Source organism: Solanum pennellii, chromosome 11, assembly GCF_001406875.1.
Source record: "Solanum pennellii chromosome 11, SPENNV200".
Taxonomy (NCBI): Eukaryota; Viridiplantae; Streptophyta; class Magnoliopsida; order Solanales; family Solanaceae; genus Solanum; species Solanum pennellii.
Genome location: NC_028647.1, coordinates 1,832,811 through 1,844,166, shown reverse-complemented (window position 1 = coordinate 1,844,166; position 11,356 = coordinate 1,832,811). Strand labels below are relative to the sequence as shown.

Here is an 11,356-nt window from a genome sequence, read left to right as displayed (position 1 = left end):
AAAAAAAATAACATAAGTTGCAGTGTACTAGTCTTTAATATAATCCCCACACATAGTACTGACTATTTTCTCACGTTGAACTTGCATTTCTTGATCATGTGACCGACATAATAGCATCTTTTAGCGGCAATAAATATAGACATTAATAAAGAGTGCTAAAGTGTTTACCGGCTTAGTTAAGTATCGTTAGAATCAATGTTGCTAAAGGCTTTAGGAACATATACAAAGAGTGTTGATTGCCGCTAAAAATACATATTTAGCTAATGATCATTTTTATATAGTGCGAGAAGACGAACCAACATTGTCACTTTGAATTGTATTAAATACAAAACTATAGAAGTAATAAATTAGGTGTTGGGGCAGATGAAGAGAATAAATTTATTACTCAACAATCGGTTAGTGTGAATTAAAGTGACTATTTATTGGTGAAAATAATAAATTTAAAAAAAATAATGATGTGTTTATAAACTTTATTTACATATGAAATAAATGGTTAATAGATATAAATGTGGAGTTATTTTTAATAAAATATAAACTTGTGGATCATTTTTTGTATTAAAAATATTTCAAATCATGATTATAAAATTCCCATATCACAATTTTTAAAGAATATGAAATCACATCTTACCAAATGAAATCAGTGTATTATCACATATCCAACATTAATTTTATCTCATAATTTCCTATCATAATATGATATTACATGATCAAACGCCTACTTAATTAATGAGAAAGTATAAGTTAAGATATAATTAATATCCCTTACACTTCTTTGGCAGAATATTAATAATTGACAAGCAAGTGTGGTCCTTCTTTTGCAATAATTTTGATATTAATATTAATTATGGTGATATTAATAAGTTCCGAATTTATTGGTGTGGTTGAATAACTCCCAAAAAAAAAAAAGGGGGGGGGGGGGGGGTGTGGGTGTCAAGGTCATCGCTCGATGTATAAGTTATGTATCATATATATATATAATTATAAATTAGATTCATATTGATTTAGATTTGAAATAATTAGAGTTATGTATTCGTAATAATATTTAATTTGTATCCGATTTTTTGGTACACAAATAAAGTTATAGCGTACGATAGAAGATATACTGATGTATGCGGATGATAAAAAAGAAGGGAAAAGAAAATTTTTATAATTAATTCAAATGATAGAAATTCTTTAAAATTATACCATCTAAATCGTGTAATTATGTAATTTTACCTTTTAATATTATATTTTAGTCCATACTAAAATTCTTTTTGCTGCATTTTCTATAAGAACATTAGGCATTGTGTACCTAATTACTTTTGTAATCAATGTCATTAGGCTTAATTACCCATTTTGTTTAATGACATATCTTGGCAATGGTAACCATCACCATTACTCACTAATTTTAATTCATCCATTATTATACAGAGTATTTGTAACTCTAAGTAATTTTTAGGCTATTTATCTATTCTAGTTATTATTTTGTATTTAGATACGGTTGAAAATATGTTCATGTCTTTTATTACATTCTCTTTTCTTCATTGTGTGTACTACACTTTTTTTTTTTAAAAAAAAATATCAAATCATATTTCACATGAACAAAACATTTCACTTTATTAAAAATTAAACAAATTATTAATAATAGTTAAAACTGAAGATTAAAAAATTAAACATATATACATACATATATATATATATATATATATTATTAATAATAGTTAAAACTGAAGATTAAAAAATTAAACATATATATATATAGGTTAAGACAATTTTTTTGTTTATCTTATATTCAATATACAAGTAGAAAAAAATATCATAAAATATATGTACATATTTAACAAAAAATAATAAAAATATAAAAAGAAAATGAAAAATAAATTAGAAGCAGGAGATTAAATAGAATGGAGAAAATTTTTATTTTTTAAAAATAAATAATATCAACTTTTTTTGAGAGAGGAGGGGTTGAAGTATAAATTTTTAAAAATGTTTTTTATAAAATAAAGGATGGGGGGGTGTTGTGTGTTACGAGGCGATGGGTATAGTTATATTTAATACTCTCTTCGTCTGATATTATTTATCGTGGTTTCTATTTTTAAAGTCAAATTATAAAAACTTTGACTAACATTTTAAGATGTATTTTTTTATTATATTAATATGCAAAAAATTGCAATTTATAGCTTTTTTCATATAGTTTTAGAATATTTAATTTTTTTGTTTAAAATATCAAATTAATGTGATCTAATTTAACTATGAAAATTAGTCAAATTGACTTTCGAAAAGCGCAACATGACAAACAATAGCGGACGAAAAAAGTACATAGATAGAAAAAAATCATAAAATATATGTACATATTTAACATAAAAATATAAAAATAATAAGTTAGGAGTAGGAGATTAAATAGGGTGAATAGATTTTTATTTTTTTAAAAATAAAATAATATCAACTTTTTTAGAGGGGGGGGGGGAAGGGGGAATTTTTAAAAATATTTATAAAATAAAGGATGTCTGATATTTTTTTGGGGTGAAGGGGGGAAATTTTTTGTGGTTTTATCATAGCATTTTCATCAAGTTGTTTATTTTTCTTTATATAAAAGTTTATTGTGGAATTCAAGTTTAATATTTATTATAAAATTATATTTTCGTTTTGTTGTTAAATATTGTTATGTTATTTCAATTGTTATCACATATCAACTTGAAGTTATTTTAGGAACCTACAGGCTACAAGTCCATCAATATTTAATTATGAAATCAGTCATTATTATATATTAACTTGAAATTATCACGGAAATCACAAGTTTTAAAATTTTATATACCCTCTACTTCAACTAACTCTTTTAATTATGTACACAATTTTTTATATAGTATATATAACTTAAACTCGTTAAAATATATTTTATACGTGTCAAATCTGTACACCAATAATGAACTTACAAAAACATGTTTCTCCCACATGAGTTGCCCTACAAATTTGGCAAAATATACTTAATTTAATTAAGCATGCACACAACACATAATCATGACATATGAAGTATTTTTTTTCTTCGGATATTTGGTGTCTGATATTGATATGAATTTTTATTTTCATATGCGATTGTCGATTAATATCTCTTTTAACTAAACAAAGCATTGTGCTTGAGGTAGGGTAGGTTCAATAAATTTATAGCCCACAAATATTAGTAACTCATAATGCTTAAATCAAAATTCAATTAATATTAATGCTACACGAAAAATAAGTTAATCTAACACTACGAGTGACATTAATGTTATATATAAGGAAAAGAGAGTAATTATATCTTGAATTAAAAACACTATGAATCTGTCTATATCGAAATTAGAATACTAAAAGAGAGAGTTGAGACAGATAAAAATATTTTAAGTTTTCAACTATTTAACTCGACAATCTTCCCAGGTCATCCATGTGGTGTAGCCTCTAAACGACTACCCTCTAAATCAACTGAGTGATTCCAAAATATGAGTAGTTGTAAAACTTCGTGTTTTACGAATACGTAGTTTCATAAATAATATTGATGTGTTTTACAAAGCATTTCTTGTTTCTCTTATTGTAAAAATCAACATATATACATTGAAATCTCAGCAAACTTATTTTTGTCCTTAATATTGTTTTCTCTTAAATTATTTCTTATAAAACGTCTCATTTTTTATTCCTTTTTCACTCTCTCAAAAAAAAAAAACATGAATTTTTGTTTTAGGAAAAAAAATTCCATGGCTACACAAGTACCACCAAAGCATCGTAATGCTTTGAAGGTACTTATGTTTCCGTGGTTAGCTTATGGACACATCTCTCCATTCCTCGACTTAGCTATGAAACTCGCGGACAGAGGATTCTCTGTCCGCGTTTGTTCTACTATTATAAGTCGCGATACTATAAATAAACAAATCCCTGAAAAATACTCTGCTTCAATTAAGATGGTTGAGCTTTGTTTACCAAAACTATCTAAATCTATAACGAATGAAATCCCAGTCGATATAGATCACACTGTTCTAAAAACACTCAAATCGTCCAAATCCAACTTCGCGAAAATCTTGCAAAAACTGAAACCTGATTTGGTTATTTACGACTTATTATTACAATGGGCTGAAGGCGTAGCGAAGAAACAGGGGATTCCAGCAATGAAATTCGTAGTTATGGGTGCAGCGGCGTTTTCATACTTTTATACTACGATTAGAAAACCCGAGGTTGAATTCCCTTTTCAGGATATATATCCTGGACAAAATGAGCTAATGAAACTGAATGAATTGATTGCGGAATCTTCTAGAAAGGAAAAGTATGACGACGCTTTTGCTGAAGGAAATATACAAGTTATGTTGATGAGTACCTCTAGAACTATAGAGGGTAAATATATTGATTATTTCACTAAATTGAGCAATTGGAAAGTTATTCCTGTTGGTTTACCAATCAAAAATCGCGTAACAAATGACGTGGAGGTTATTGATTGGCTAGGAACGAAAGACGAGGGTTCAACTATTTTTGTGTCATTTGGGAATGAGTATGTCTTGTCAAAAGAAGAAATGGAGGAGTTAGCTTTCGGGTTGGAGTTAAGTAATGTTAATTTCGTATGGGTTGTAAGATTTCCAGAAAGGGAAACGCGAAATCTTGAAGATGTATTGCCGAAAGGATTTTTTGAAAGAATTGGAGAAAGGGGAAGAGTTTTGGACAAATGTGTGTTACAATCAAGAATTTCGAATCATTCAAGTATTGGTGGATTCGTAAGTCCTTGTGGTTGGCATAATGTGATTGAATGTTTAGATTTTGGGGTTCCTATAATAGCAATGCCTATACATCTTGATCAACCAATGAATGCTAAGTTGATGGTAGAATTGGGAGTCGCGATGGAGATTGTTAGAGACGATGATGGGAAAATTCACAGAGAAGAAATCGCGGAAACTCTTAAAGGTGTAGTAACAAGGGGGAATTTGAGGGCAAAAGTTAGAGATGTTAGCAAAAATTTGAAAACTATAGGAAATGAAGAGATGGATACAGCTGCTAAAGAGTTGATTCAACTTTGTAAGAAGTAGTAATAAGATGACATTGATGACTAAATCTGGATTCGCGTCGGGAAGTCACACATTGGAGGTAAACGACTCTGTAACAAAGGCGACTCCGTATCCAAGGTGACTCAAACATGAGATCTTGATCTTGATTAAGGACAAAAGGAGTATTTACCACTCCATCACAACCCTAGTCGGTATCGACATTGAGTTTACTTACACACACTTGTTATCGATTGAGAAAAAAATATTTAGCCAACTCTGCATTGAGAAATTAACATATATAAATAATTGTTTACCTAAGAACAAATTAAATAGACGATAAATATTGTATATGTATATTATATTAGATTGAAGTTGTAAATATTCTACATGACATGATTAAAACTACAAATTGTATGACATTTTGATACATTATACACATCATTGATGTAAAACCACAAATCCAAAAATAAATAAATTACTTTCTTAAATTTCTTGTCCAGACAAACTAAGAATATCTTTTGACATTTAGTAACAATCTAACTATCTTTAACAACACACGCACACGCGCACACGCACACATAACCGTGTAGAGGATGACTCAAACACTTCTTTTCTTAAAAGACCTTATAGAATGTGAATACAATTCAATAAATATTCGATATAAATATCAAACACATAATGAAAATACAAATCATTAGATATTTTCAATACAAATATCTAACACACAATGCAAACCCAAAGAAAAACAATTAAGTAGACAATATCACAAGCATATGACCAAACAAAAAAAAAGGTACATGAATTAAAATGTATCAAAATGAATAAATCATTTGTTGTTGCAAAGTGCAATCAACTCCTCCACCACTCCATCTATCTCTTCATCCCCTTTCATCTCCATTTTCTCACTCAATTCTTTAGTTTTCTTCCTCAAACCTTCACCACTTTCTTCAATCACCACTTCCCTTATCACTTTTGCAATTTCATCACTTTGTAACTTCCCATTCTCATCCCTCAATGCTTCAACTCCCACACCAATATGTTCCACAATCCTAGCATTGATTGGTTGATCATTGTACATTGGCATTGCAATTATAGGCACACCAAATTTCATACTCTCCGTTAACGAACCCCATCCACAGTGACTCACAAATCCACCGATACTCTTGTGTTGTAGAATAGTGGCTTGTGGAGCCCACTTTTCCAAAACCATTCCCCTTTCCCCAACCCTTTCTAAAAACCCTTGTGGTAATACATCATCAATACTTATTTTCTCATCTTGTGGAAACCTAATAACCCAAATAAAGTTCACTTTACTAAGCTCTAGCCCTTGTGCTACTTCATGAATTTCTTCTTTTGATAGAAACCACTCACTCCCAAATGACACAAACACACTTGAACTTTTTTCTTTCTTGTCAAGCCATTGCATGATGGACAAACCATGCTCATCTATTTGATCAATGGAATTATTAACTAGAGAACCAATCGGAACGATTTTCTTGGAAACTAATTGAGAGAAATAATCCATATATTTCACTTCAAAATCCTTCACTAGTATAATGTCACGCGATTGCCTTATAGCCTCCATGAAAGCGTCTCTCATATTAACTTTCGAGTTCTCCATTGCAAGTTTTTGCATTTGAATCATCTCATGTTGACGCATGTAAATTTCAGGAAATGGAAATTCAACTCCAGGCTTACTAAACATGTGGAGGAATAAAACAATCATAGCAATGCTAAATGTGAGGAATTGCACGGCAGGAATGTTTATAGAGGACGCGAACTCAGCAGCCCACGTCATGTTTAAGTCGTATATGACTAAGTCAGGATTAAGAGTTTGTAGTATTTTTGAAAACTCAGGAGTCGCGCTTTGAAATGCTTCGATTAGTGTGTCTATAAGATGGTGTGGGAGGCCATTGGTGGTGTGGTAATGTGGAGGAAGATTAGGTAATGATGGAAGATGAAGCTCAACTAACTCTATTGATTGAGAGTATTCTTTTGTGATATTTTTCTTGATGGAACTTAGGTTTATTGGAGTGGAACATAAGTAAATATGAAAATTTCTTTTGGAGAGTTTTTTGGCTAGTTCTAAAAATGGACTTATGTGACCATGGGCTAACCATGGTAACATAACTACATTAATGGTGTTTTTCTTCACATCCATTTTCAATTTTTATGTTTTTATGATGATATATGGTTTTTGCGTTGAATGAAAATATCTATATGATGATAATCTATTTATAGTGTATTATTGCATATTATTAGTTGTGAGCATGACTAACATGGTGTATATTATAATATGGTGTCCTAGATTATAATCAATATATATTATAAACAAAAACGATCGTGTAAGCATTACTCTCTATTGGAATATCTTTTATTTTAAGAGATTTAGTTTGTAAATTAATAAAATTCGATCTGGGATGGCAATGCGGCGGGGTGAGTCATTTTAAGGTTGTGCAGGGCAGGCGGGATGCGATTTTATACGAGTTAAAATTTTTGCAGTTTAAGTTCAATCCGTCACCACCCTATTGCCCATCTCTAAACTTCAACAGATCGCAAATTAAAGTTTTCTTTTTTTTTACATTTTACATGTTTGGTTTGATTTTACACGAAATTTAAAAATATAATTTAAAAATATAAAGAAGAATTTTTGAACTTATTATTAAAGTAAGGGAAAATGCACAAGTACCCCTCAACCTATGCCCGAAATTCCAAAGACACACTTATACTATATTAAGGTCCTATTATCCTCCTAAACTTATTTTATATGTAATTTTCTACCCCTTTTTGACCTACGCGGCACTAGCTTGAAAAAAAAAGTCAACCATCGTTGGGCCCACAAGATAGTGCCACGTATACCGAAAAGGGGTAGAAAATTATTAATAAAATAAGTTTAGAGGATAATAGGACCTTAATCTAGTATAAGTGTCTCTGAGATTTCGGACAGATTAAGGGGTACTTGTGTATTTTCCCTTGAAGTAAATAGATACATGTGATATTCATTTTAAAAGGTGAATAGAAGAAAAAACATTTATTTAATAACAAGTCAACTTAAAATTGATTTCCAACGTAGGCCATGTTACTGTGGTGTATATTATTTTGATTTTATGACTTTCTTTATATGATAGGTGTCTAATTCGTGATCGATTACTTAGGAAATACATAAATGTGCCAATATTCTTTCTTGAAATGACTTTTATTTTAAAAGAGATGTAGCTTGTAAAAATTATTTCACGTATCTTAGTTTGATCGGATGAAATTCTTGTTAAGAAGTCTTATATCGGTAGAGAAATGGGAAATCGATCTCCTTATGTATGGATTTAGCCAAATCTCTCCTCGTTAGCTAGCTTTTGAGCTAGGTTGAGTTAGACTCAGGTGTCATATCTTTACATGACATCACAGTCAGGTTCATCCTAATTTGTTCTGCACCGACGTAGGGCCCCTATTTATAAGTGTTCACACTCAAGTTGAGGTGTGCGTGTCCGGGGGAGTGCTAAGTAGTCCTAGTCGATAGAGTGATAAAAAAGTGGTCTCCTTATATGAATTTGGACAAATCTCCCCTTGTGAGCTAGCTTTTGAGGTTGAGTTAGACCCAATTGTTATATCTTTACGATTTCTTGCACTAAAATTTTTTCTATGATTAAGTACATTTGCACTACATAATCAGCAGAAAACATTATTTCGTACCCCAAACACTTAGATTTGGAGAATTGGAGAAACTAAATTAGCTAAATACAAAATTCATTTTTGGTCCTTGATTAATTTCAAATTTTTATCTTTGTTTCTATGATTAAGTACATTTGACTTTTAATCAATCCATATGTGTAGAGTTTTGGCCAACACAAGATTCAATTTTTTTTTAGAGAAAATATTAGAAATAACAAATATAATAGACATAATAAGGCTCTATTAATGTAGTTTCGATATTTGTGTTTCTTAGCTATAGTTTTGTTTGCGATTGAAGTTGCGGTATATTTCTATCGATTTATATATTTTGCTTGCAAATATACAAATAGGATAAGTATAAATACATATTGTACATGTTCAATGCTAATAAATTCAAGAAGCAAACTATTAGGTGAATTGAGACTAAAATAAAAAATCAAAAGTGAAAGTTTAATTGAAATATTCAAACTGATAACACTAATTAATACTTTTTAAAATTATAAGTTAAATTTTATTGCTAGGGGTATACATGATTGAGTTGGTTCGGATTTTTTAAATATCAGATCAAATCATTCGTGTAAATTTTTAAAATTCATAAATCAAACCAAACTAATAAAATTCAGATTTTTGGGGTTTTCCAACCTCGGCTTGGTTTGGATTTTTCAAATAGCAAACCAAACCATTGTGTCAAATTTTTAAATTTATAAATCAAGCCAAACTAATAAACTTCGAATTTTTCTAAATTTTTGGATTTTTTCGGTAAAGCTTGTATACAAACATATAATTAACTTGTGCTCCAAATATTTCTTTAGTCCAACCAAAATACAATTATCTAAGGTGTTTCTTAAAAAAAATAAACAAAATATGAGATGAGTATTGTTGACACAAAATTCAATAAAAAATAATAATGAAATCATCATATAAAATAAATATTGTAAAGTCATAATAAAAATAATCATAATTTAAAAGTACTAAATCATGCTAAAATAAGTTTAATAAGTATTACTTACATTACTAAATATTTAAGGAAAATTAAAATTAGATTATGTATTTTAGTTGTCTAAACCAATATAAAACTAAAGAAAAAATATTCAATATTATTGTCATTCTTAATGTTGAATTGATCTTTTTTACATTAATATTAATTTGGTTTTGATTTAAGTTTTATTATAATTATCAAATCTATATATGAACTAAAATTTTTACTGGACCATTTCTAAGTATTAAACTTGAAATAATATATTAAAGATAAAAACGATGAAATAGTATAAGAAATATTTTAACATGATATCAAAGTAAATATTTTATGTATAAAATAAAAATTTAAAATTATATATATTGTCGGGTTGATTTGGTCTCGAATTGAGTTTTTTTAATTAAAATTAAATCAATCCAAATATAGTCGGTGTTTTTTTCCAATACCAAACCAAGTTAAATCAAATCACTAGTCCGATATTTTTCGGTTTAACTCGATTTACGATTTGATTCGATTTCTGGTTCGATTTTATATACCACTACTTATTGCTATTCATTTGTTGTTACAAAGTGCAACCAACTCCTCCACTACTCCATCTATCTCTTCCTCCCCTTTCATATTCATTTTGTTGCTCAATTCTTTAGTTTTCTTCCTCTCAATTTCACCACTTTCTTCAATTACCACTTCCCTTTATCACTTTTGCAATTTCTTTACTTTGTAACTTCCCATTCTCATCCCTCAATGCTTCAACTCCCATACCAATATATTCCACAATCCTAGCATTCATTAGTTGGTCAATGTGCATTGGTATTGCAATTATAGGCACACCAAGCTTCATACTTTCCATAACAGAATTCCATCCACAATTACTCACGAATCCACCAGTACTCGTGTGTCATAAAATTAGGGCTTGTGGAGCCCATTTTTCCGAAATCATTCCTCTTTCCCCTACCCTTTCTAAAAATCCTTGTGGTAATACATCTTGAATACTATTCTTTTCACCTTGTGGAAACCTAATTACCCAAATGAAGTTCACTTTACTTAGCTCAACCCATTGTGCTACTTCATGTATTTCTTCCTTTGATAGAAAATACTCACTTCCAAATGAAGCAAAAATAGTGGAACTTTTTTCTTTCTTGTCAAGCCATTGCATGATCATCTCATCATGATCATGATCATGATCAATGGGATCTTGAACTAGCGATCCAACGGGGACAATTTTCTTGGAAACTAATGTTGAGAGATAATCTATATATTTACCTTCAAGTTCTCTAGAGGTTTTCACTAGAACAATATCGCGAGATAGTCTAAGAGCATCATGGAATAGGTCCTTACCACTCTCATCTTTGGATTCTTCTAATGATATCTTGATTCGAAGCATCTCATGTTCACGCAGGTAAATTTCAGGAAATGGAAATTTTTCTCCTGAATTATCAAACATGATGTGGAGGGCTAATAAAGCAACAACAGCCGCGCTAAATGTGAGGAATTGTATGGAATGAATGCTCATAGAGGATGCGAACTTAGCAGCCCATGGTTGATTGAAGTCATAAATGACTAAGTCTGGATTAAGAGTTTGTAATATTTTGGAAAAATTTGGAGAGGCGTTTTCGAAAGATGTTTTGAGTGTGTTCATGGGATGAGGTGGGAGGCCATTGGTGGTGTGGTAATGAGGAGGAAGATTTGGTAAAGATGGAAGATGAAGTTCAACTAATTCTATCTAGCTCCCCCCCCCCCC

At 30.1% G+C, this 11,356-nt stretch overlaps 2 protein-coding genes and 1 pseudogene across 2 annotated transcripts; 1 reads left to right on the top strand and 2 right to left on the bottom strand.

Annotated features, from left to right (window-relative positions):
* Positions 1 to 3,671: 3,671 nt before the first annotated feature.
* LOC107003555 (beta-D-glucosyl crocetin beta-1,6-glucosyltransferase-like) lies at positions 3,672 to 5,367 on the top strand. The gene has a single exon (XM_015201892.2). It carries the CDS (start codon positions 3,675 to 3,677, stop codon positions 5,016 to 5,018), a length of 1,344 nt encoding a protein of 447 aa, XP_015057378.2. The 5' UTR covers positions 3,672 to 3,674; the 3' UTR covers positions 5,019 to 5,367.
* A 288-nt stretch (positions 5,368 to 5,655) lies between these two features.
* On the bottom strand, positions 5,656 to 7,171 carry LOC107004195 (beta-D-glucosyl crocetin beta-1,6-glucosyltransferase-like). The gene has a single exon (XM_015202437.2). The coding sequence runs from the start codon at positions 7,135 to 7,137 to the stop codon at positions 5,803 to 5,805; it is 1,335 nt and encodes a 444-aa protein (XP_015057923.1). The 5' UTR covers positions 7,138 to 7,171; the 3' UTR covers positions 5,656 to 5,802.
* Positions 7,172 to 10,170: 2,999 nt separating this feature from the next.
* The window catches only part of LOC107004367, a 2,801-nt pseudogene continuing 1,615 nt past the window's right edge, over positions 10,171 to 11,356 (bottom strand).